General features: G+C 53.5%; 1 protein-coding gene across 7 annotated transcripts in view; it reads right to left on the reverse strand.

The window, feature by feature from the left end:
• ARHGAP39 (Rho GTPase activating protein 39) overlaps nucleotides 1-26,742 on the reverse strand; it is a 91,077-nt gene that overhangs the window by 41,919 nt on the left and 22,416 nt on the right. For 5 of the 7 annotated variants that reach the window (XM_055313895.1, XM_055313891.1, XM_055313894.1 and 2 more), the window contains exon 2: nucleotides 3,594-3,757. In XM_055313895.1, the coding sequence (XP_055169870.1) occupies nucleotides 3,594-3,673 (80 nt within the window). In that variant the 5' untranslated portion in view covers nucleotides 3,674-3,757. Of the gene's footprint in view, nucleotides 1-3,593; nucleotides 3,758-15,075; nucleotides 15,164-25,831; nucleotides 26,242-26,742 lie in introns of those variants that run through there. The other 2 variants (XM_055313892.1, XM_055313893.1) reach the window with 2 other exon arrangements.

Here is a 26,742-nt window from a genome sequence, read left to right on the forward strand (position 1 = left end):
TACAACAAACACAGAGGAACGCCTGGGCGGCTCAGTAGTTGAGCATCTGCCTTTGGCTCAGGGCATGACCCCGGAGTCCCAGGATTGAGTCCCACATTGAGATCCCTGCAGGGGGCCTGCTTCTCCCTCTGCCTGTGCCTCTGCCTCTCTCTGTATGTCTCTCATGAATAAAATCTTAAAAACAAACAAACAAACAAAAAAACAAAACAAAAAAAAACAAGCACATAAAAGGGTGCTCAACATTATTAGTCATCAGGGAAATGCAAATCAAACCATGATGAGTCTCCACGTCACACCAACTAGGATGGTTATGATAATTTTTTAAAAATATTTTATTTATTTATTCATGAGAGACAGACAGAGAGAGAGAGAGAGAGAGAGAGGCAGAGACCCAGGCAGAGGGAGAAGCAGGCTCCATGCAGGGAGCCCGATGTGGGACTTGATCCCGGGACTCCAGGATCACGCCCTGGGCCAAAGGCAGGCGCCAAACTGCTGAGCCACCCAGGAATCCCCAGTTACGATAATTTTTAAAAAACATGAGGGGCACCTGGAGGGCTCAGTCGGTTAACATCTCCCTTGGGCTCAGGTCGTGACCCTGGGGTCCTGGGATCGAGCCCCGTCTCAGGCTCCCTGCCCAGGGGGGAGTCTGATTCTCCATCTCCCCGTGTGCGTGTTTGCCTTCTCTCTGTTGAAAGAATAAACAGAATCCTTAAAACAAACAAGAAGACACCCTAACAACCAGTACTGGAGAAAATGTGGAGACACTGCAGCCTCCACGCCCGCTGCTGGTGGGAAGGGCCTGGCAGCGCTCCAAACACTCAGGCACGGAGTTCGAACATGATCCAGCATTTCTCTGACCCGAGAGAAGTAGAAACATATCCACACAGAAACCTGTGCGCAAACGTTCACAGCAGCACAAGCCACAACAGACAAAACGTGGAGGGAGCCCAAGCGCCCATCACCCGAAGAACAGATAACAGCATGTGGTACCGTCTACACAGGGTTAGCCCTGAAACGTCCTACAACGTGGGTGAGCCTGGAAACAGGATGTGGAGGTAAGAAAGCCAATCGTAGAAGGCTGCCTGTTGCGTGATTCCATTAACTTAACAGAAAAGTCCACAGAATGATGGTGGATTAGTGGCTGCCAGGGCTGGGGTAGGGGCGGGGGAGCGGCTGCTAATGCAAAGGGGTTTCTTTACGGGGTGGTGAAAGGCTGCAGATGCAGAGACGGTGGTGACGGCTGCATGACCTCGGGAGTGTGTAGAAACACCGACCGTACTCTCTTTACATTCTACAGGAATTTTATCTCATCGAAGAAAAAGCATGGCCACTTCAGGGAAGCCTGAGCAGGTCGGTGTAGGGGATGTGGGGGGCGGGGTGCTGCCCAGGGAAAGCCGAGGGGAGAGGGGCTGGGGTGCAGAGGCGTGGGGACTCCCTGCAGGGTGGCTGGCATCCGGGACAGAGCACGCCCTCCATCGCCGGGGCCACGTGGGCGAGCACGGAGGCAGGAATGACGTTAGGGCCCCACGGAGCTGGGCCACGGCCAGCAGCGCTCAGCCCTTGGGTGCTCCCACCGAGTGCTCCCCTGGTGCCTGGGTCCTGCAGCATTGCCTGGCCTGTTCCAGGCCGCCTCCCTGCCTCCCACAGAGGCCTCGCCCGTCCTCAGATGCCACGGTGGCGCCCTGCCCCATCCAACCGGCGGCGGCGGCCCCCGCACAGCATCCGTTAGTACGGTCCCGGCGTGGTGCTGCCTTCCCACAGCCCGTGTGGAAGCAGCCACAGGATGGGCCAGAGGGCCCGCAAACCCCCGCACAGAGGTTGGCCGCGCCCCCTGCCGCCAGGAGGTCCTGCCTGGAGGGCACCCCTCCCCCCCGGGGCTCTGCCCTCGGTCCCCAGACAGCCACGGGCACCTCGGCCTGCCGCACGCTGGGCCGCTTGGCACACGGTGAGCACTTCCCGGCCTCTGGGGCCACAAAGCTCGCACCTTCGCACCTACCGGCCGGGAAGCACCACCCTCGGCCCCCAGGCACTGGCCGCTGCGCCCATCCTCCCAGGCCTGCGTCCCGGCTCCGGCCACCAGAGGGGTGCCCACCACCGCGGGGACACCGCGGCATGAGCCCGGGGTGCTCGGTGCGACCACGGCGCCCGCAGTCTTCCCGAGAGCGACAGCTCCCTAGTGTCCCGGGCGCCCCACTCCCTGGTGCACGATCTCACCCTAGGGGAACAGGGAAGCGACGGACGAGAATCAACCATGAGAGCCACCTCCTGCGCTGGCAGGACCAGCGCCCTCGGTGCCACGACACTGGGAGCATGAGGACGTCGGGAAGGAAGAAGGAAACCAGGAAGAGACACGGAAGCAAGAACAGCCCTGGGCACAGGTGTAGCCGAGCGCTTGGCCTCCACCGGCGAGGGATGGGCCTCGGCCAGGAGCTGCACACGCCACAGCCGGGTCTCCCCACAGATCCCACCGTCAGCCAGAGTCCCAGTAGGGCGTCTTTCCTGGGTGGGGGGGCAGACTGACTGCCATCGCCCCACACGGAAGGACCAATGGCCAAGCAGAGCCCAGGTGTCCTGAGAAGGCAGGGGGGCCGAGTGAAGGCCGCCGGGAAGCCCGGGAGGCAGCCTGCGCCAGTGCACAGATGCGTGGGCACCAAAGCAAGCCCCTCACAGATCCGCCCCCTGGGGGACGGGCGGCATCAAAACCCAGGTCAACCTTCAAACATCTAGCAGAGCTTCAGGGCTTCAATCGGGAAAGGATTTATCAAATCAGACAGAAATGATATGAAAACACAGAAAAGCCAGTGGGACAGACTATGTTAGGGTTTAACCACTTGTTCATCAAAAACCAGCCAAATAATATGAAAAAATGTGAACACGAACTAAGACAATCTTCCATGTGTGTAGCCAAACGTGACGTCTACACAGAATACAAAGAAGCAAAGTCTACAAATCAGGAAGGTCAAGGCAAATGATGCAGGGGCACCTGGGGAGGCTCGGTCAGCCGAGCGTCTGCCTTCAGCTCAGGGCAGGACCCCGGGGTCCTGGGACCGAGCCCCGCATCGGGCTCCATGCTCAGCGGGGAGCCTGCTTCTCCCTCCGTTCTCCACCTGCTCGGGCTCTCTTCCCCCCAAATAGATAAAATCTTAAAAAAAAAAAAAAAAAAGACAAATGATTCACAGAAAAAAAAGGAATAGAGATTATTCCCAGAGGAAGAAAAGTGAGGAGACAAGAACACACAGACCCCTCAGTCTCCTGGTGCTGGCACAGCCACCAGTCAAGAGGAAACTGTGGGAACAGAGGACCTAGCATCGACTCTGCCAGAGGGCAGCCCTGAGGCCACCGTGGGCCTTCACATAAGAGCACAGCCTAGGATGCGGTGGCACAGGCGCTGCAGGAGGAGCAGTGTGTCCTGCGCCACTGGGCCTAGGAGGTGCGTGAGCCGTAGGACGTCAGTGAGAGGACGGCAGGCCAGGAAGCCTCAACGAAGTCAGACCGTGGCCCCATCGGGACATGTAGGCTCACCCCCGATCGCGGAGCAGGGCCTCCCGCCGGTGCAGGTGCACGGCCGCCCGCCCGCTGCGGTGCCTCCTCACCTGGTGCTCGATCCCGAGAGGCGGGGCTCCTGCGCAGCAGCATCATGGCTCTCACAGTCATAATCCCTGTCCTGGGACATCGCAGGCTCTCCCCGAGGACCCGGGTGTGCGGAGTCAGCGGATCATCGGGACTCCCGTCCGGCGTCAGTCAGAAAGGCAGCGGCCTGGGGGAGAGCAGACATGTCTGAGCAGTGCGTTCCCAAGAGGTCGCTGCCCACCCTGGTGTTTGCAGAACCTGTGCAGCCCCTGTGCCCCCCTGGGCCTGGCCCCCCAGAGGCTGCCCACCACCACCGCCCGGCCCCGCTGCGGTGACGAGCATGAGGCGCCTGGCAGGACCCAGACGGGGGCGGGTACGTTCACAGGAAACGCGCGGAGGCTCCCCGGTTCACGGCCGGGAGGGGACCTCCCAGGAACAGTGCTGTGCTCACAGGACACACACACAAACACCCCGAGCCGTGGCCCCGGCCGCCCCACGGAGCGCTGTTCCAAACGAACACCTAGACCAACGTCGGAGTATCAGAGCGATCAGGCAGGTTAGGATCTCAACCAGGCAGAAGCAACCACTGGCCATGAAGAAAACTTAAGGAGTGGGCTGGGGTAAGAGTCAGAGCCCGTTCATCGACACACGCGGGAGGCAAGGAAGCCCAGGGCGGCGACGCTGGTGTGGAGGGCCACGCCCTGAGCACGCAGAGCTCCTCGAACAGGGCAGACTATCCACTAGAAAAACAGACCAAGCCAAAAGTGTGAACACACACTTGACGAAGTAACGGCATCGCTGCGGCTGATGATCACCGGGAGCGGAGGCCGCCGGGGGAAGGCGGAAGCGCGCGCGGGTCAGCCCGGAGGGGGCCGAGCACCTCGGCGGACCGCGCAACGCTCCCCACCGCAGAGGGCCCCCCACGTCCCCGCGGCAAGGCAAAGAAGCCAAACTCAACCCGACACACACCACACGACGCCCTCCCACGAAGTTCAGCCTCATGCCCGGCAGTGGGGGCCCGACGGGCAGTGCCGCCTGGGGTCCCCCCTGGTGCCATCGGTGCAAGCTCAGGAGCTTCATGCCCACACGCTTACGTCTTCTGCACACAGGCCTCACCTCAGGAGAAAGGCTGCAAAAATGAGGAGCAAGAGTGTCACGGGGAACCGGGACGGACCCCCCCACCCTGCACAGGGGACTCACAGATCCCAGGACGTTATCCAAGGGAAAATAGAACAGATTCATAGCCCCGGGTGGGGCACAGCTGGCCAGAGGCTCACAGAAGGAGACCGTAGGCCCAGAAAGAGGGTGACACCACAGGTCAACCTGACCGTGCCGGGCTCGTGGCTGCTGAGATGCTCCCAGCCTCCTCCTTGCTGACACTCCAACATCCATACAACTTTTATGTAAATACTTAAAACTATTAGGAATGCCACTTAAAAAAAATTAGGGGCACCTGGGTGGCTCAGTGGGCGAAGCATCTGACTTCAGCTCAGGTCGTGATCACAGGGCCCTGGACGGAGCCCCAGGTCGGGCTCCCTGCCCAGCGGAGTCCTGCGTCTCCCTCTCCCTTTGCCCCTCTCCCGAGCTTGTGATCTTTCTTTCAAATAATAAAATCTTTTTAAAAAAATTTTTTAAAAAGATTTTATTTATTTATTGAGACAGAGAGAGAGAGAGAGAGAGAGAGAGAGAGAGGCAGAGAGAGAAACAGCCTCCATGCAGAGAGCCCGACATGGGACCCGATCCAGGGTCTCCAGGATCACGCCCTGGGCTGCAGGCGGCACCAACTGCTGCGCCACCGCGGCTGCCTTCAAATAATAAAATCTTTAAAAAAAAACTCAAGTACTTCTAAGTCCTTGTCTGAGTGAAAACAGGTGACCTTGTGTGGCTTCGACGTCACAAAAAAAATACCAAGCAGTAAAAATTCTGAAAAACTACAAAGTATCGACCATAACCGTAACCTGAAACTCACATCAGCGCCCCCCTAGTCCGCGTCCCCCCTTTCAGGCCTTGTCTCATCCTTCAAGGCCGCAGCAGTTGGCAAGGATGACCCGGGAGGCATGTGACTGGCCCTCCTTGCTCCAGAGTTGGCCCCCCTGCCCCCCAGAAAGCCTCCCCCAGCCCCGAGCAGAGGCCTCAGTGACCCCAGGGCCCTGGGTCTGAAATCACACACCGCCAGCCCTCCCAGCTGTGCTCTTCACTTCTGAAACTGCTGTCATTATTCTAGGTCGTCTGCGTTTCCCTGCGAGCTCCTTCTGGTACCGTCTTTGTCTGGTTTCGGTATCAGGAGAAGAGCAGCACAACCAACAAAACCAATCTTCTCAATATTCTGGGCAAGTCTGTGTGGACCACCATCCGGTCCTCAAGTGTGTACAGGATCCACCTGTGGGGCCGTCTGGACGCGGAGTCTTCTTTGTGCAAGGCTCATGACTACAGGTTCAACTGTAGCAGATACAAAGCTCACCAGGTCTTAAACTTGAGTCTCCTTTAGTGGTTTTGCCCTTCAAGGGGTCTGTGCACTTCTTGCAAGCTGTTCCATCTACGGCACAAGGCTCGCAGGCCATTCTCCTGCGATCTCTTTAAGATCAATATAACATGTAGTGATGCCGTCTCTTTCGCTCCTGACATTAAGTTCTCTTCACTCTCTCATGTCATCTGGCTGGCCGGAAGTTTCTCAATTTCACTGATCTTTACATGAAAAAAAAAAAAGCGTTTGGCTTCATTAGTTTCCTGTCTTGTGTTTCTGCTTTAATTCCCACTGTCATCTTAAGTATTTCCTTTTCTTTGCAATCCTTTGGATTTAGTTTGCTCTGCTTCTTTTAGTTTAAGGTAGAAATTGAGTGCTTTGCAATGTTTTCAAATTCCAATCTGGGGGCAACCCCCGTGGCTCAGGGGTTTAGCACTGCCTTCGGCCCAGGGCATGACCCCGGGTCCCGGGATCGAGTCCCACGTTGGGCTCCCCGCAGGGACCCTGCTTCTCCCTCTGCCTGTGTCTCTGCCTCTCTCTGTGTGTCTCTCATAAATAAATAAAATCTTTTAAAAAAAATAAATAAAATAAAATTCCAATCTGAGACAGGCATTTGGTGTCGTAAAGCCCCCGGTAAAGCACAGCTTCTCTGGCATCCTGCAAATTCTGACTCTGTTTACAATTTCATCCAGTGCTTCTCAATTTCCCTTTTGGTTTCTCCTTTGACTCATGGATTACACAGAAGTATCTGATTTTCTTAGCTGACAGTTGGTGATTTTCTGACATTTTTGTGGGTTTCTAACTTAATTCCACTTTTGTCCAAAAAACTTATGATGCAGACAAATGACTTATCTTGGTCGACATTTCGAACACACTGGAACAGCATGCTGCTGGTCCAACCAGGTCAGGTGGGCTGAGAGCGCCAGTACCAATCCTCTGTTTACCTAGTTTTCCAATGACTAAGAAAACAGCATGGAGAGTAGCAACTATAACCACAGATCTGTCTACTTCTCCTTGCAGTTCTGTCGGTTTGTGTTCCCTGTTTTGTAGCTCTGCCATTAGGAGCAGGAACTTACATTGTCTTCCTGGTGAATTCAACTCTTTATCATTATTAAATATCTTTATCTGGTAGTTTCCTCAGCTCTGAAATCAGTGTATTTGCTATTATTACAGCAGCTTCCGCTTTCTATTAGTGTTAGAATTGTACATCTCTTACCTTCCTTCTACTTTTAACCTATTTGTGTCTTTGTATTTAAAGTGGGTTTACTGAAGCCAGCATATATTTGGGTACTGTTTTTTCATGCTGACAATCTCTGCCTTTTACAAAGACGTTTTTATTGGAGAAAAACAGCAAGCGCGTGCACACACACACAAACTGGGAGAAGAGCAGAAGGAGAGAACCCTCAAGCCGACCCTGAGATCATGACCTGAGCTGAAATCAAGTCTTGGATGCTCAACCGGTGCCACCCAGGTGCCCCAATGTCTGCCTTTCAAGTGGGTGTTTAATCATCTAGATTTGTGATTGTTGACATGGTTGGGTTGAAATCTACCATCTTGCTACTTTTTAAAGTTTGTCCCATCTGTTATTTCCCCTTTCTTCTTTTTTTTTTTGCCTACTCTAGGGTTAAGTATCTTACGAAATTCAATTTTATGTCTACTGTTAACCTATCAGCTGTAATTTATTGTTTTGCTATTTTAGTAGATGTTTGGGGGTTAGTGTCCATATTTATCATAATCTGCCTTCAAGGAAAATCACACTCCTTCGGGGGATCCCCGGGTGGCTCAGCGGTTTAGCGCCTGCCTTCAGCCCAGGGCATGATCCTAGGAACCCGGGATCGAGTCTCACGTTGGGCTCCCTGAACGGAGCCTGCTTTTCCCTCTGCCTGTGTCTCTGCTTTTCTCTCTCTCTCTCAGTCTCTCATGAAGAAATAAATAAAATCTTTAAAAAGAAAAAAAAATCACACTCAAGTATACAAGTTTGCCATTTCTTCTGTGCCATTCTCGTCATGTTTTATTCTATATACGTTATAACCACCCCCACCCTTGTCACTTTTTTTCCTTGTCACTTTTATTTAAATTATCATCTCTTGGGATCCCTGGGTGGCTCAGTGGTTTGGCGCCTGCCTTTGGCCCAGGGCGCAATCCTGGAGACCTGGGATCGAATCCCACATCGGGCTCCCGGTGCATGGAGGCTGCTTCTCCCTCTGCCTGTGTCTCTGCCTCTCTCTCTCTCTCTCTCTCTCTGTGACTATCATAAATAAATAAAAATTAAAAAAAATATCATCTCTCTTTTTTAAGGATTTTACTTATATGAGAAAGAAAGAGAACACGAGCAAGGAGGGAGAGTGAGAAGGAGAGGCTGACTCCTCAACCGAGCAGGGAGCCTGACGTGGGACTTGACCCCAGGACCCCAGGATTATTATGACCCAAGCCAAAGGCAGATGCTCAACCCCCTGAGCCATATCTTAAATAATATCTCTCTCTTTTTTTTTTAAGATTTATTTATTTATTTATCATAGACAGAGAGAGAGAGAGAGGCAGAGACACAGGAGGAGGGAGAAGCAGGCTCCATGCCCGGAGCCTGACGTGGGACTCGATCCCGGGACTCCAGGATCACGCCCTGGGCCAAAGGCAGGCACTAAACGGCTGAGCCACCCAGGGATCCCTTAAATAATATCTCTTAAAGAGATTTAAGTAATAAGACAGCATCTATGTATCATTTTATCTCTATTTTAGCCATGTGGCTGCCATCTCCAGGGGTCTTCAGTCTTTGGGGTAGATCCAGATTTCCACAAGGTCTCATCCCTCTGCCGTCTGAAGCTTTTAGAACAGTTCCTGAAGCACTACTTGCGGGGAAGGTCCGCTGGCGACGAATTCTTCCAGCTTTTGTACATGTGAAGTATCTTCACGTCACCTTCATCTAACGATGGATGTACCTGGCACAGAGTTCCAGACCGGCTGCTCCTGGGCTCCTCACCTCCTCACCCACACTCTGCACAGCAATCCGCTATTGTCCGTGACGTTGCTCCTCTGGCTGTATTAGGTCTTGTTTTCTGGCTGCTTTTAAGGCTTTTCTCTTCATCACTGTTTTTGAGCAATTTGATTATGATGAACCTTATGTGACTGTACTTGGTTTGTTAAGATTGTTCAGGTCTAGAGTTTTCATCAAATTGGGAGGCATTTCAGCCATTATTTATTTAGACGGTTTTTCCACATCCTTCCCTTACCCCTGGGAGCGGCAATCATACAAGTACGAGTCTCTCCCAGGTGTCCCGCAGCTCAGTCCGCTCTTGTTTATTCAGGGGTACTCCCCTCTCCTTGTTTTAGTCTGGATCGTTCTTACTGCTCTGTCCTCAAGTTCACTGTCCTTCTCTTCTGCAGTGTCCGATCTGCTGCCAGTTCCACGCAGGATGTTTTACATTCATTTAGTCTCAGCTCTGTAAGCTGAATTTGGATCTTTCTGCATTTCACCGTCTTTACTTCACTGTGTCTCTACTCAATGTGTCCCGCATCTCCTTTAGCTTTCTGAGCACATGGAATACAGTTATAATAACTTTTCAATTCCTATAAATATTCTTGGGCTCTGTTTTGGGATCCAGTTACTTGGAAACCACGTGAAACCTTTGGCTCTTGTTCCTAACTTGGGTCAGGGGCACCAAAGCAGTATTTATTCTATGGCTGGTTACTCTCCCCTGAGTAGACTGGAGGTTCAGCCAGCCTCGAGACACAGCACCCTCTGCGCTGTTCTGAGGGCTCTGGGCACCATCCCTCTACCCCTTCTGCGGGATCCTCCGTCTCTCAGCTTCCTCAGGTCCACGTGCTGACCAGCACGCTGTAGGAAGCTAACGGTTCTGTCCCACGACCTCCGAGTGCCCTCTGCTTGCAGCAGTCCGTTCTGCTGCCCCCCCCCCCCAAATTCCATCGCCACAGCCACCAGACTCTAACTCCATCTCCTGAATTCAGGGCCTCTGCCAGACCCTGCATCCCTGCAACACGACCTGGAAACTCCCCTCATGCAGCAAACCAGGAAATCATTGGACTTACCCTGTTTGACTCTCGTCTAACAGTAATCACTGTACTTTATCCTCTCACACCCAAAATTTAGAAAACTAGGGTTTCTTTTTTTTTTTTTAAGATTTTATTTGATAGAGAGAGCACACAAGCAGGGGGACCAGCAGAGGGAGAGGGAGAAGCAGGTTCCCCACTGAGCAGGGAGCCCGACATGGGGCTCTATCCCAGGACCTGGGATCATGACCTGAGCCGAAGGCAGACGCTTAACTAGCTGAGCCACCACGTACCCCAGAAAACTAGGGTTTCATAAATATTATCCAGCTTTTTATTAGTTCCTTGTGAGAGGGTATGATTCCTGTTATTCCACCTTGTGAACATGAGGAAGTCCAGGTACTTTTGCTTAGTGATCCCTAATTACACAAATAAAGCATTACAGCTTTGATATTTAATTTCCCTCCCTCACCAGGGGGTAAGCAGCATGGGGGCAGAGATGGTATTTGTTTTGTTGACCACTGCATCCTTGACACAGAGTAATCAAACATTTACTGAATAAACACACTCCTTAATCACTTGGAATGTATCTTGACACACTGTATAACTAAGGACTTACAACGTTTGTTCTAGGCTACAGTGATGTAGGATCCTAAATATACGATAGTCTGGAAAACACAAAACTGTATTAGTGGCACAAAGATTATAGCAACTACTAATGACTCGGGAGGGAGGAAGGTTGAATGGGTGACCACAGTGGATGTCTTGGGTGGGGGGTGAAACTACTCAGAACAATACTGCCATTATGAATAACTGATACTATGCGTTTGTCAAAACCATGGAAATTTACGCAAAAAGAATAAACTTTAACATATACAAGTTTATAAGAAAATAATTTAGGAGGTCAAGGGTTCTCAAGACACAGTGCAGTATGGGACAGAACAATCTACCCGTATTGCAAACAATGGAGTGGAGGGAAAAATGCTGACCTGAGTAACTTTTTTTTTTTTTGACCTGAGTAGCTTTATTTATTTTAAGATTTACTTATTTGAGAGAGAGAGAGAGAATGCGCGCACGCAGACACTCATGTGCACAAGTGGAGGGGGGGAGGGACAGAGGGAGAGAATCTTTAAGCAGACTCCCTGCTGAGTGCAGGGCCTGTGGTGGGGCTCGATCCCACGACCCTACTGAGCCACCCAGGCGCCCCTGACCTGAGTAACTTTAGAAATGAGCAAGGATATAAGGAAGAATGGTAATTTGACACGGTCTCGTTGATAAAGTCACCTCCCAGGAGTATGGGTCTCCAACTCTGATACAACTACGTGTGTACATGGGAAAGGAACAATTCAGCAAAAGGATGGCAGGTGACAGGTAGGCATGGGGAGGAGGCTGGGATAACCCACATGGTGAGGAGCAAGGGCAGACGAGAGTCAGAACTCCCATTCAATGTAAAACATATACGGATAACTACACCAGGAGAGATCTGTGTGCGCGTACACAGGTCAGTGTGCACAGACGGCTGTGCGGAGAGGTATATGTGCGCACCCCATACACAGGTCAGAGGAGGAGGGGTGCACACACAGACTTCCTGGCTCTGCCAGCTGAGGACCTACGCAGCAAGGATCACACCCAGGGCCCAGTTCTTGCTCCAATAAGAGGTCCCGGGAATCCTTGGAGGAACGGCTGAAATCCCCGGGGCAGGAAAAAGGCACGAGTGTGTGGGGTCCCAGGGAGGCAGGAAGGAAGAGCTAAACCAGAAACACCGCCGCACAGGGATGGGGTCTGTCACCGGGGCTCTCGAGGACCAAAGCTGGAGCCGTGGGGACGAGTCCTATTAGGTGATAACCCAAAGTATAAAGGAAACACGCCCAAGTGCGCACCGATACGGACGACTGGCTGAATAGAGGAGTGGGGGAGCGGGCAAGCGTCCCTGCCGCCGATGGCCCAGGCCACGATCTGCCTCCCTGCACGCGAGTGCCCACCGCGCCTGTCCATCCGGGGCGCAAGGGGGGGCACCTGCACCGCCCCTCCGCCGGGCAGGGCGCCCGTCCTGGAGCCGAGCTGGCCCAGAACAAAGTCCGGTCCTTGCCGCCCCCAGAGCGGGGACGAGGCGGGCGGCACAGCGGCCTTGGCCCCCCACAGTCCCCTCCGGGCATGGGGCATGCTCCTCAGCGGCCACGGCGGCGGGCCTTCACCTTCCTTCCTCGGCTCCATGGCCACGTCCCCTCCTGCTACCTCATCTTTTCTTTGAGCTCTTTTCTCTTTAGCATAGTGACATTTAGGTTTCCCAGTAAACAGAACACGCTCTGTCCACCCTCTGCTGGTTCTCCTCCCTCCCTAACTGGGCTCCTTCCCTTTCTTTCCTTCCTGACCCTCTACGTAAAGGTGCACGTCAGCTCCTGATTCCTGCTCATCTCTGAACAAGGGAAGGACAGCCGCAAGCGGGGTGCGTCATTCCAGAACACTCTGCTGCCACAGTTTTGCACAGGCTCTGCCTTGAAGTAAGTTTCTGGTATTAAAACTTTTTTTTTCTTTGCAAGTGACAGAAATCCAGCTCAAACAGAGCGGAGAGGCCCGCCCATCGCCTGCTTGGCCTGCGCTGGGACCGGCCGCTGAGGGACCCCAAGGAGCGGGGCCGCATCCCCAGCCCGCTGCTCAGCCGGCGCACAGCAGCCAGGGCTGCGGAGGCGTCTCCCGAGAGGGCTGTGGAGCCGGGGCTGTGCGTGGGCCCTGTCAGGGCCCAGCAGTGGCCGCATGCGCCCGCGGGGCCCCTTGGCCAGGAGCCCAGGCTTCTTCTCCGCCCCCAGCCCCGGGAGCGACCCCGGGGCCCGGGGCTTGTGGGAGGTGCTGGCGGAGCCCGTGCCCGCCGCAGCTCACCTCCCGCCGCCCGGCAAAGCGTCGCGTCACACCGCGGGTGGCGTCCCTGGAACCCGCCGGGAAGGATGAGCTGCAGTCCATCAGAGCTTCGGCTACCGCCCCCCTTCCCCGCTGGGCAGCATCCTCCTCCGGCTGCCGCTGTTCCTTGGATTCACTGGAGATTCAATCTCGTTCTCTATTTTTCATCCATTTTGTCCATTTCAGAGAGTTTCAGGGATGGAAGTAGAATAAACAAGCCTTGAGTCAGCCACCGTGTCCAGAAGGCCCAAGTGCCACTCTCAATGCTGTTTTTAATAAGTTTTCCAAGTTCTGAACAATGCGGGCATCTCAGTTTCATGTTCTGAAAGCCTGGCTCTGAGCTGGAGGCACAATGGCCCATTCTCCGCACTCAGTGACCAGGACAGGCTGGCATTTCCCGCTCACGCCTCCCACACGGCTCTTCTCATCGACCCCCTGCCAAAGAAGGGGCCACACTGTCACAGTTAAAAAACCGTGACCCGACCTGCCAATCATGGCATCAACTTGTGGGTCAGGACCAGCTCTTCAAACTTTTCTGGGAAAGGATGTCAGACCACGCCCCACACAGAAAGGACACTTGTTTGGAGCCACTTGGTTGCAACACAGAAGGAGTCCCTGAGGGGGGTGCTGTTGGCCCAGTACTTGGGACGGTGGCCCTGGGGACGCGCCTGGCCCCTGCCTGTCATGGGAGGAGCCGGCCGCACAGCCTCCCCCCCCAATCCCTGTGGCCCTCGCCGGGTCCCCCTCATCCAGGGCTGGTCTCACCAGCAAGACTGCATCGCAGCCCCTGGGACCATTTACAGAGAACAAAGTATGCATCACATGTTCACGAGCCAGTGGTCAGAACAGAGAAGTGGCCCTGCGACCAGAACTGCCTGGGTCCCACTCGTTCCCCAAACCCTCCACGAGCACGGGTGACCCCACTGGGTCTGAGAGGGCGAGGACAGCTGGAGGAGGGCGTTGTGACCAATGGGCGCAGCTCAGGGCCTGCGGTCACCCTCCCAGGGTCCCCAGGCTGGGAGGCTCCACCCGGGGCTCACCCAGGCGGCATCAGTGAGTCTGGGACGGCGACCCGATGGGGGATGGACATGTTTTTATTACTTAAATCTCAGCTGTTTAAAAATACACTAAACTGGGGGGCCCCTAAGTGGCTCAGGGGGTCCACTCCTGACCTCAGCTCGGGTGTCGACCTCAGGGCCCCGCGTTCAGGCCCCGCGCTGGGCTCTGCTGGGCGTGGCGCCCACTTAAAAAAAAATACGCCAGAGTCAGCACGAGGCCCTCTGCTCACTACTGGTCCCCAGTGCCTACAGCGCCGCTTCGTGAGTCAACAAGAAATGAATGGACTCACTTCGTAGCATAAGTCTACTTTTGAGTGAAAATATGGCTTCAGAGTGTGAAAGGCAGAGGAGCATAGGAAGCGCCTGGCCGGAGCCTCTTGCAGATGCCTCCCCTCCCTCCTCTAGGGCGTTGGTGAGGTCGGTGAGGTCGGCGAGGTGGCACCCAGGACACACATTGCCCACCAGCAGGTCGACTTCAGGAGGCTGGGCTCACCTTGGGCCACAGACCTGAGCAACACAGCAGATGTAGGGAAAATAACCCACAAATGCTGCAGATGCCTGGAAATACGTCTGCATGGCATGGGCTCCATGGCGCCCGGTCCCGGCCTGGAGAGGCCTCGGCCCCGCACCAGGCGGTCTCCAAACGCCTTCGCAAGCGGGTTGTCTCTCCACCTGCTTTCGTTCATTTCTCTACTTTTACGCCCTGCTTTTGTCATCTGCACAGATTTTTAAAATAGTACCTTCTGCAGAATGGAATGTTTTTGTTTCTATTTGTGGTTCTGGCAACATTCCTCAGAAAGTCCTGACACCTGTACCTCTGCAGATCCCACTGCTTCCTGGGGCGCCTCCCCCCATCTGCGAGGCACAGGCCGCCCGGTGCACCTGGGGGAGCAGCCGAGCCCAGCCCCTCCGGGCCTGCTCCTCCCTCCCGGGCTGGCTGGGCAGGGCGCCTCACCAGAGACATGCACCCTGGGACTGTTCTCAGGACCACATAAGGGGAGGCCGCAGGTCGGGGCGCTGTCCTAGGCCAGCGTGTGAGCGCCCTGCACATGACCCGAGACACCCCCAGCCCTGCAGGTCCCTTACCTCGGCAAGGCCCCCGCGCCTCCAGCATGCAGCACCCAGGGCCGTGCGGACGGACAGCTGCTCTCCTCCCGTCGGCAGACAGCAGCCCCAGGCTCCGCAGGTCCAGGAGCCTGCCAGGTCAGGTTGCAGCCAGGGTGACACGCTCCCCAGGGCGAGGTGCACCCGTGGGGAGAATGGTGCCCAGTGCTCAGGGAGGGTGCCAGCAAGGCCAGTGTGGCCTGGACTGCCGGGTCCAGCTCTCACTCAGGGCCTCGTAGCCTCATCTCCAGGAGAGCACAGCACAGCGCAGACGAGGAGCGTGTGGCGACCCCAGGAGTCCTTGGCTAAGATCTGGCAGCTGCACGCACGTCCACCCCCATGGACCCTCACCCCGTGTGGCGTGGCTGTCCTGCCCGCCCCTTCAGGAGCCGACCTGAAGCCTGGTGGGGCAGCCAGCGGCCTTGGGCCTCCAGCCGCATTGCCCCCCCCCCAGGGGCAGCTGCTCGCTCCTTTCCACCCCACGCTGCAGGAAGTTCCGGGCACGAGTGGGCGACGAGGCTCTTGATTCCAACTTCCTACACCAACCCCGGAACAGAAGACGCTCTGTGCCGGCTCCTGACAGGGGCTGTTGGGAGAACGAGCCCCAGGAAGCTGCAATCTGCTCCTAGTGCCCAGCAACATGCGTCACTCCGCGCCCGGCGCCCCTGCCCAGTTTCCACAGCGTCCATGGCCACCGCGGCGTCCGCAGGCCAGCGGCCGCACCCACATGCTTCTCCCCCGCCAGGCACAAGCTCCAAGCCCCCCGCCCCCCCCCCCGAAGCCCACCCGGAATGACGTCCACGCCCATGTCCCGGCGGGGGCGGTGACTGCAGGCAGCCACACAGCCACAGCCTCTGGGCACCCTCGGCCCAGGGACACGGAGCCCATCCACACTCCCGGTTCTCGGTTCTCCCTGCGTCCAGACAGAAAACCTCCCAGGAGGCGGGCCTGCCAGCCCCAGCCTGCGCCCCGGGCACGGGCACCAGCCACTCTCGGAGGTAAGCAGGCACTGTCCCCCCGCGCGGGGCGCGGGCCAGCTGCTGCCCCCACTCGCGCTCCGGGAGCCTGTGTTCTAGGACATCAGCTGCCACCTCTCCCCACGGCGTAAAGGCCAGCAGACATTCCCACCGCCGCCGCCAAGTCTGCCGATTGCCGTGAACAGATAAACCCACGCAGCTGAACGGAGCCCAGCAAAGAGGCGATTCACTGGGGAAACGGGGTGTCCTGCGGCGGCTGCCGCGGGCCCGCGTCTGTGCGGTGGGCAGGCTCCCCACGGGCCCGAGGGGATCACGAGCAGTGTGAAGTTCCAGGCCAGCGACGTCACACCTCAGAAATGGGAGTAAAATCAAGTCCTTTGCGGACACAGAATCCAGAGCTGGCCTCCCGCCCACCGAGCTGCGAGCCTTAGCTGCAGGGACCGTCCCCAGGGGGAACGCGGGGAGGGGGAGCACCTGCAGACATGGGACACCGGCTGTGGCGTCTCCAAAGTGATGAGGGACACTGTCAACACCACGACAGCTGACTTGGAGAGGAGTCCTCGGTCCCCAGAGGTGCTGAGCTGCCTCCGACCCCTTGTTAGGAGGATTCACAGTTGAGGGCGCGACACAATGTTAGTAAAACACCAAACAAAAATAAAATGGCAACTTTTAATCTCAACAGAACGCAGGATAGAAAAACACTGGGAAAAGGCCATAACCAGGAAACGGGACTTGAGCCGCACATGCCTGCCCACGGCCTGCACGGCCACGTGGCCAGGGCACCCGCGAGGGACGGCACAGTGGGCCGGGCCGAGGGGCAGGGCTGCCTGGCCGGGAACCCCTTGCAGGAGACCACAGCCAAGCCCGAGAAGCGCCTCCCCGGTGATGCCCCATGGGGGCACCTCTCCATCCAGTCCCGCCACGGGGACCACGCCGGGACACCGGCCTGCAGCACCTGCCAGGGACGCGTCTGCACTGACGACCTGCGCCTCCGTCTGCACGGGGGGCCATGCAGCTCCTCCACGCTGACGGAGGCCGGACCCCGTCCTGAGGGTTTCCAGTGAGGGGAGTCACGCATGCCCGGCGTTCAGAGGCCGGTCCCCTCCACCGACAAAGGACGAGCTCGCGGCCCCGAGATCACGCCCTGAGCCAAACCCGGGAGGGGGATGCTCGACCAACTGTGCGTGCTGGGCGCCAGAGCCCAGGCCGCGCCTGGAGGCACGCAGGAGCCCCCCCCCACCCCGTCCAGGCAGCCATGACCGATGGACTCGGGGACACAGATGGCAAGACTCAGAACTTCCCCAAAGAAATGGAATCGAAGGAAGGGATCAAAGGCAAGTTGGAGGACCGGAAAATAGAAAAACTCCCCGCAGCCAGTTTGATGGGGGGACGCGGCAGAGAGAGCCCAGGCCCAGGAGGAAGGGCGGCGCAGAAGCCCAGCCGGGGCCCAGGCAGCTCAGAGACAGCCGCGCGGGAGGGACACCACGGCCCCCCCGGGGCTGCGCAAGGGGCGGAAGCATGACAGCCAAGAACCCTCCCGGAACCGACGGGAGCCCCGGGAGGAGGCCGGGAGCACACGGCGCACATGCAGGGCCGGGGCCGGGAAGCGGGCTCGACACCGCTGAGGGGCAGGTGCCGAGAGCCCCGCGGACGCCCCACGGGCCGCAGCCCCACGGCCACTCGCAGCCTCTCCAGGAATGGCAAGGACAGGCCCACCGACCACCGTCACTGTCCCACCTGCTGGAATGTGCTAGGCTAAGTTTTCCAGCCTGTTAGGCGGCCTGTGCCTCTAGGGAGATCCGAGTACCCCAGCCCCTCCAGAAAGCCTCTTACCCCCATGCCCACCTCCCACCCACCCTGTCCCGTCTCACTCTGCACCCACAGCACCACCCCTGATTCCTCTCTCCCATCTCTCCTGGCATCTGGTTGCTTATCAGAAATCTTCAGTTCCTCCTGGCTCCCCACCCCTGCTGTGCCAGCCCCAAACTGCTGAACACCCTACGATTATAGTGGAGAATTAGCAACAGCACATGAAAGGGCTCGGGAACGTGAAGGAAACAGGGAGAACCCGCAGCCAGATTCCCCAGGGCCGGTGTGAGTGTTCTCACTGCAGCAGTGGGGGCAGGGGCATGTGAGGCAGAAAACAGAGAGTGAAGGAGGAGGGGGCTGCAGCCCGGCCCGGCTCCCACCAGCTGGCTCCTCGTGTCCCCACAGGACGCAGATGATCTGGAGGCTCCCGGATGGCAGGGAGGCAACTACATCAGAGACTGCAGGAGGCTGCAAGGGCAGCGTCAGGGCCCCCGGTCTCAGCCGTACTGCTCTGCACGACGCAGGTGCGTGTCCCCTGCCAGCCCTCTGCACCGCCCTCTTTCACCCAACCACCATGCACACGGTTTGGAGGACAAGCTGTCACACATCACATAGCTACTCCACACCCCACGAACTAGCTCTCCCACTTACTCCCTTGTTTTGGTAAAGAAGGTCTCAGTCATTGCCAGAAAAGGAAGAATGGGGCAAATTCTAAGGCTTTTGACAGTTTCAATGGGTAAAAAACAGTACACTGGAAATTGCCTTCCATCACAATTTTTGGCAGTGCCTCATGCACCTCTGAGTTCCAGAAATGCTACCAAGAAATCCAAAGTCGGGCACCTGGTGGCTCAGTCGGTGGAGCGTCTGCCTTTGGCTCAGGTCATGATCTCAGGGTCCTGGGATCGAATGCTGGTGGGGCTCCCTGTTCAGGAGGGTGTCTGCTTCTCCCTCTCCCTCTGCCCCTCCCCTGGCTCATGCTCTCGCTCGCTCTCTCAAATAAATGAAATCTTAAAAAAAAAAAAAAAAAAAGAAGTCCAAAGTCCTCCGGATTCTTGATTCATGAACTGACCTATTTCTCTCTCTGAGAGCCCAGAGTCTTCTGTTTGTCCTCCGTGTTCTAGGATTTCAAGGTGATGGGTCTGATTTCACGCCTGTCCCGCACGTCTGGCGGCTGTGTAATTTTCTTCTATGACCTTGGTAACTGTCATCAGTGCTTCCTCTCTCCTGTCTCTGGAACTTCTATTACCCACGTGCTGGACTTCCCAGGCTGGCCCTTCAAATATTCTTCTCTCCTCTTTTCCAGCTCTTTGTTCTCCTTTCTGAGAGTTTTCCAACTTCATCTTGCAACCTATGCTGTGGCTCGGTCTCCGTTTCTGGACCCTACAAAGGGCCGTTATTTCATTCAATGTTTAGATTTAGAGACAAGGTCATCACTTGTTAAGGGAGACCTTTCCACATCTCATTCTTTTCTTTTAAAATCATTTTTCTGGGGCGCCCAGGGGGTGCAGTCGGGTGAGTGTGGGCCTCTTGATTTTGGCTCAGGTCATGATCTCAGGGTGGTAAGACACAGCCCCAGGTCGGGCTCTGGACCGGGCACAGAATCTGCTGGAGGAGTCTCTCCATCCACTTCTGACCCTCCCTCCATCTGCTTATATGCGCTCTCTCAAATAAATAACATCTTAAAAAATAATAAAATCATTTTCTTCCTTCTTACAGTAGATCTTTTAGGAGTATCTTTAATGAAGTCCTGTGGATAATAAATGCACTATTTTGGTTTATCTGAAAAAGTCCTCATTTCACCTTTGTTTTTAAAAGACCATCGGGCAGCTCAGGTGGCTCAGTGGTTCAGCGCCACCTTCATGACCCCAGGGTCCCAGGATCGAGTCCCGTGTCGGGCTCCCTGCATGGAGCCTGCTTCTCCCTCTGCCTGTGTCTCTGCCTCTCTAAGTGTCTGTCTCTCATGAATAACTAAATAAAATCTTAAAAAAAAAAAAAAAGGTAATCTTGCTGGACTCCAGGTCTAGGCTGCCGGTTGCTTCTCTCAGCATCTCAGACCTCCTCCACTGCCTCTGCCTTCCCTCCTTCCTGTAGAGATGGCAGCCACAACTTTTGTTGCCATTACTCTGGGTGGCCTTTCTCTTATTGCTTGCTTTTTAAAAAATATTTTAAGACTTATTAGAGAGAGATAAACAGCAAGAGTGCACCCAGGTGCTTTATTTTTAAAAAGATTTTATTTTTAAATAAACTCACAAGCCCAAGATCAAGAGTCACGAGCTCCCCTGATTGAGGCCACCAGGCACCCTACTTCTGGTTGCTATTAAAATCTTCTCTTGGGATCCCTGGGTGGCGTAGCGGTTTGGCGCCTGCCTTTGGCCCAGGGCGCGATCCTGGAGACCCGGGATCGAGTCCCATGTCGGGCTCCCGGTGCATGGAGCCTGCTTCTCCCTCTGCCTGTGTCTCTGCCTCTCTCTCTCTCTGTGTGTGTGACTATCATAAATAAATAAAAATTTAAAAAAATAAAATAAAATAAAATCTTCTCTTGGGGCAGCCCCGGTGGCACAGTGGTTTAGTGCCGCCTGCAGCCCAGGGCGTGATCCTGGAGACCCTGGATCGGGTCCCATGTCGGGCTCCCTGCATGGAGCCTGCTTCTCCCTCTGCCTGTGTCTCTGCTTCTCTCTCTCTAGCTGTGTCTATGAATAAATAAAATCTAAAAAAATAAAATAAAATAAAATAAAATAAAATAAAATAAAATAAATAAAATAAAATAAAATAAAATAAAATCTTCTCTTAGGGGCCCCTGAGGGGCTCAGGCCAGGATCTCAGGGTCCTGGGATCAAGCCCCACTTTGGGGTCTGCACTCAGCACAGAGTCTGCCTGAGGATTTCTCCCCCTCTCCCTTTGTCCCTCCCTTCCCTGAAACATAAACTCCTCTCTGGATCTTCAGTGTTTCGGAGCATCACTATGATATGTCTCAATATGGACACTATTCTGTTTGAAATAAACTACATTTCCATCATCCTATCTTTTACCAATTCCAGAATATTTCTGAGCCAACAGCTCTTCACCTATCGCCTCTCCTCCCTTCTATTTTCCCTTCTGGACTGAAAGTAAATGCACCTTAAACTTCTGCCTTCTGTCCTCGACCTCTTCTCCATCACTTTTCCATCCTATTTTCCATCTGATCAACCCTTTGCTGAGTTCTTAACTCCTTTCAGTTTTTCCACAAAGTCTCTCTTTGTGTATAATCTAATAGTCTGTTTTGTTTTGTTTTCTTTTAAATTTCAAATGTTTATTTAGAAACTCTATTGGTCCCTCTCATACCCTCCTGATCTTTCAGGTTAGCCTCTTGCTTTCTCTTTATGATACTCTTTTCCTTAAAGCCCCCTGGAGCCTCTGAATTTTGAGCTTTCTGAGGATTCTGTGGTGCCAATGCGATTAGTTCTCAGCTTTCTTCACTGCCAACACAGTCTGGCTTTCCCATATCTGCCAAGTGAATTAGGACTGATCCATCTGCTCCCCAAATTCCAAAACTTCACCGCTATTGTCTCCTCTCTCACTTTACCCATCCTTCAAAGTCTGACATTTTATTTTATTTTTATTTATTTTATTTATTTTATTTTTTTTATTTTTTTTATTTTTTAATTTTTATTTTTTTTTTAATTTTTATTTATTTATGATAGGCACACAGTGAGAGAGAGAGAGAGGCACAGACACAGGCAGAGGGAGACGTTTTAAAACATCACTTTAGGGATCCCTGGGTGGCACAGCGGTTTAGCGCCTGCCTTTGGCCCAGGGCGCGATCCTGGAGACCCAGGATCGAATCCCACGTCGGGCTCCCGGTGCATGGAGCCTGCTTCTCCCTCTGCCTGTGTCTCTGCCTCTCTCTCTCTCTGTGTGTGTGACTATCATAAATAAATAAAAAATTTAAAAAAATTAAAAAAAATAAAACATCACTTTACTGTTCAGTCAGCAGGTGTCTGGGAGAGAGTGAAACTGTACCTTTGTGTCCAATCTGCCATCACTACCAGAAAGCCACCATGCTTCGGGGCACCAGTGGGGCTCAGTCGGTTGAGAGTCCAATGCTTGATTTCGGGTCAGGTCATGATCTCAGGCTTGAGAGACTGAGCCCCGCCTCGGGCTCTGCACTGACTGGGGAGCCGGGATCCCCCCCTCCCTGCCCTCCCTCCACCCGTTCCTGTCCACTCTCATTCTCTCTCCCTCAGAAACAAACAAACAAAAAAAAACAGCAAAACTACCTTCAGCATAAAACACTGGAATTGGACTCTAGAAATAATTTTTAACTAATTTAAAATTTTATTTTCGCCATATGTATTATTTCAAATACAAAGGAAATAACTTCTTAACCTCATTGTCTATTAACATTAATCATGTCACAAACACAGGCGTACCCCAAGGACATCTTCCTGCTTAATGTTTCTTGGTAGCATGTCTTTTGGTTTTTGATAGTTTTTTTTTTTTTTTAAGATCCTATTTATTTGAGAGAGCGAGCATGGGCAAGAGAGCACAGAGGGAGAGGGAGAAGCAGACTCCCCATGGAGCAGAGAGCCTGAGGCGGGACTCGATCCCAGGACCCCACGATCATGACCAAAAGTAGATACTTAACCAACTGAGCCACCCAGGCACCCCAGGTTTTTGATAGTTTAAAAGTTCACAAATCACATTATTCCTTCAATATGTATTTCAGTTAATGGTTATAGGTGTAAACTTGTATTTATATCAGAAAACCAAATCAACCTTTTCCTCAAAACAGCTTGCAGGAAAACACTTTAAGCTGCATTTCAAATCCAACTGGAATACCTAATTGCACATACACACTGAAAGTATGCCAAGTGTCAAGTGGGAGTGCACCGTGTAGCCTCTGGGTGCCTCCGCAAGGAGAGGCAGCAGCAACACCGTCCACCAGTCGTCTGGAGGTCAGGGAACCACGTCTGACAGCCTAACGCAACAGCCTACTTCTTGTAGAAGGGTCTTTTTGCCAGCGTCTTAATTATGTTTTAGGAAACTGGTTAGCTGACATAATGAATTGCTTTTTCCCGTTAAATATGATGAAAAAAAAATCAGTGTTTTCATGCGGAATGTCTGGTTTTCAAGATAGGTTACCAGTGTTACTTGAAAAACAACCTGACTACTTGCTCTGTGTAGAATATAAGTGTTATGTGAAAATACTGAAAACCATCTCTGCTAAAAGAAGATTCAAGAAATCAGGGATCCCTGGGTGGCTCAGCGGTTTGGCGCCTGCCTTTGGCCCAGGACACGATTCTGGGGTCCCAGGATCGAGTCCCGCGTCAGGCTCCTGGCTTGGGGCCTGCTTCTCCCTCTGCCTGTGTCTCTGCCTCTCTCTCTGTATATATATCTATTGTGAATAAATAAATAAAATCTTTAAAAAAAAAGAAGAAGAAGAAGAAGAAGATTCAAGAAATCCATGCCCTGGGGATTCCAAGGTGGCTCAGCGGTTTGGTGCCTGTCTTCGGCCTGGGGCATGATCCTGGGGTCCCGGGATTGAGTCCCACGTCGGGCTCCCTACACAGAACCTGCTTCTCCCTCTGCCTGTGTCTTTGCCTCTCTCTCCCTCTCTCTGTGTATCTCATGAATAAATAAAATCTTAAAAGAAAAAGAAATCCATGCCCTATCAGAGGTTCCTTGATACCAAGGATTTGCTAAACTCAGACGAGTTCAAACAGCTACTTACTTGTTTTTCTGCCTGTGGCCCTGCTCAGTGTCATACAGAAGGTGATTGAGAGAAGGCAGTTTTCATGGAAAAATTAAAAAGCAACATTTCAATACAGTTTAGCAACATGTATTACAGGAAAGAACAGTGTTTTCTTGGTAAGTGCCCACTGAGGCAGATAAACAGCTCACAAAATTTTATAAAAAATTTAGTGAAACTTCATTTCACTATTGTTGATCAGTATCTCCCTAGTATTGTGGGTTTGTTTGGTTTTTTTAAGATTTTATTTATTTATTCATGAGACACACAAAAAGAGGCAGAGACACAGGCAGAGGGAGAAGCAGGCTCCATATAGGGAGCCCGACGTGGGACTCGATCCCCGGACCCCAGGATCATGCCCTGGGCTGAAGGCAGATGCTCAACCGCTGAGCCACCCACGGGCCCCCTTACTAGTGTTCTGTTCTGGTTTTTACTTCATCAGACTTTAGTGCACAGAAGACAACGGGACACCATCTCATTCTTCATCTATATTAGCATTATTCTATTTTTTCTTATCTATAAAGGTAAAATTCACATTTAAGTACATTTTTAAATTTCTGTAATCTTTGTATTCATTCCAGTAAGTACAAAAATTCAAAACACAATTCTTTTAATAAGATATTATAGGCCTATCTCACAGATATTACAGGTTGGGTTCCAGACCACCACCACACAGCAAGTATCATAAGAAAGTCAGTCAAGGGATCCCTGGGTGGCGCAGCAGTTTAGCGCCTGCCTTTGGCCCAGGGCGCGATCCTGGAGACCCGGGATCGAATCCCACATCAGGCTCCCGGTGCATGGAGCCTGCTTCTCCCTCTGCCTATGTCTCTGCCTCTCTCTCTCTCTCACTGTGTGCCTATCATAAATAAATAAAATAAAATAAAATAAAAATTAAAAAAAAAAAAGTCAGTCAAATGAATTTTTTGTTTCCTAGTGCATGTAAAAGTCACGTTTATACTATTCGGTCATCTGTGAAGTGTGCAGTAGCATTATGTCTAAAGAAATGTACATAACTTGATTTTAAAAATGCTTTATTGCTAAAAAATGCTATCACCTGAGTTTTCACTATCGCAGATCATTTTTTTTTTTTAATCGCAGATCACTTTAACAAGTATAACAGGGCAGCCCGGGTGGCGCAGCGGTTTAGCACCGCTTGCAGCCCAGGGTGTGATCCTGGAGACCTGGGATCGAGTCCCACGTCGGGCTCCCTGCATGGAGCCTGCTTCTCCCTCTGCCTGTGTCTCTGCCTCTCTGTGTCTTTCATGAATAAATAAAATCTTAAAAAAATAAAATAAAAATAAAAAAAACAAGGCATACCTACATTTTTTTTTTCAAAAAGACTTTATTCATGAGAGACACAAAGAGAGAGAGAGGCAGAGACACAGGCAGAGGGAGAAGCAGGCTCCATGCAGGGAGCCCGAAATGGGACTCGATCCTGGAACCCCAGGATCACGCCCTGGGCCAAAGGCAGGCACTAAACCGCTGAGCCACCCAGGGATCCCCTGTACCTACATTTAAGTTTAAAAGTTAGATGCGGGGCACCTGGGTGGCTTGGCTGAGCATCTGCCTTTGGCTCAGGTCATGGTCTCGGAGTCCTGGGATGGGGGCCCACATCTCCCTCTCCCTCTGCCCCTCCCCCTAGGTGTGTTCCTTCTCTCTCTCCCTCTCTCTCTCAAATAAATAAACTCTTTAAAAAAAGAGAGAGAGAGAGAGAGAGAGATGTATGGTTTTGGAGCTGCCCCTCTTCACCAGCTCAGAAGCTAGATCCCCATGTTCGTGGGCACCTCAAGAGACCTCTGCGTAGGGGTCCTTGATCTCTGGGTCTCCTTGGGCACCAGTTCTCACAGAGGTGATGTGGGAGGTGGTGTCTGAGAGGTCCTAGTCACAGGACCGCAGGTGGAACGGCCACACCCCGTCCAGCTCTCGGCGCTAGTCCGTGGCACGGGGGTCCCTAAGTGGTGACCCGCAGGCCTCCAGGCAGCAGAAACAAGAGGTGACGCCCATGAACACATCAAAGGTACCTTCCAGGAGGGGACACCATGTGGCCTCCGTGCTTGCCTGGCCCTCACAGGAACAAACGCCCCAACCCGTGTAGACACCCATCCCGTCCCCCTACCTGCTTCACAGGCACAGCCAACTGTCCCTACTGACTGCCATGCACACGTGTGCACCTTCCTGACCTCACTGCTGCCTACCCAGCAGTGCCCAACCCCACACCACTCACCTTCCCCTTAAACACCGCCTTTGCTTTTTCCTCCGAAAGGGCGTTTGGAAAAGTCTATTTAGGAGGTGAACCCAGGAACCAAGCTCTGGCCGCAAACAGAGGCTGGCTTTTCAGGGATCCAATGAGGTCCCCGCAGGCAGGGAGGGGGCTGGCTGTGCCCAGGATGCGCCTGGGGCCGGAGAGCAGAGGCCCCCACACGTCCCTGGGATGCCCACGGCGCCCAACGCCCTTGCCCTCTCAGACAACCAAGCAGCTCTCCACCTCTCAGAAACCAGCCCCACGAATCTGACTCAGTTCTGACTGCGTCAACCTGGAGGAGGCATTAGATCCCACAGGTTGAGGGCCCAGTCCCACAAGATTGTGCCCATTTCAGACGCCAGGAGCAAGTGCCGGTTGTCACTGGTGCTTCTGACCAACTGGCTATAAATTGGAGGCTCCCATGACCCACTCCTCAGCTGCCATTAATTTGCTAGAATGGCTCACAGAACGCGGGAAACCAGTTTACTCACTAGGTTACCAGTTTATTACAAAGGATATGCAAGGATATGAATCAACAGCCAGATGAAGAGATCCACAGGCTAAGGCCCCAAACAAAGGAGCTTCTGTCCCCCCGGCGTCTGGGGTGTGCCACCTCCAGCACCCAGATGCCTCTGCGCACACCAACTCAGATGCTCTCCAAAGCCTGTCCTTTTGTGTTTTTAATGAGGCGGCATCTTGACTCAGGCTTGACTGATGAAGTCACCGGCCACTGGCGACGCCATCATCTGCAGCCCCTCTCTCCTCCCCAGAGGTCAGGGGGTAGGAATGAAGCTTCCCACCGTCTAGTCCCAGGCTCAGGTCCCTGGCCACCAGCCCCCACCTTCAGGCGCTGTCCAAAAGTCACCTCCGTAACGCAAGACGCCCACTTCACT

Source organism: Nyctereutes procyonoides, unplaced genomic scaffold (genome assembly GCF_905146905.1).
Source record: "Nyctereutes procyonoides isolate TBG_1078 unplaced genomic scaffold, NYPRO_anot_genome, whole genome shotgun sequence".
Lineage (NCBI taxonomy): Eukaryota > Metazoa > Chordata > Mammalia > Carnivora > Canidae > Nyctereutes > Nyctereutes procyonoides.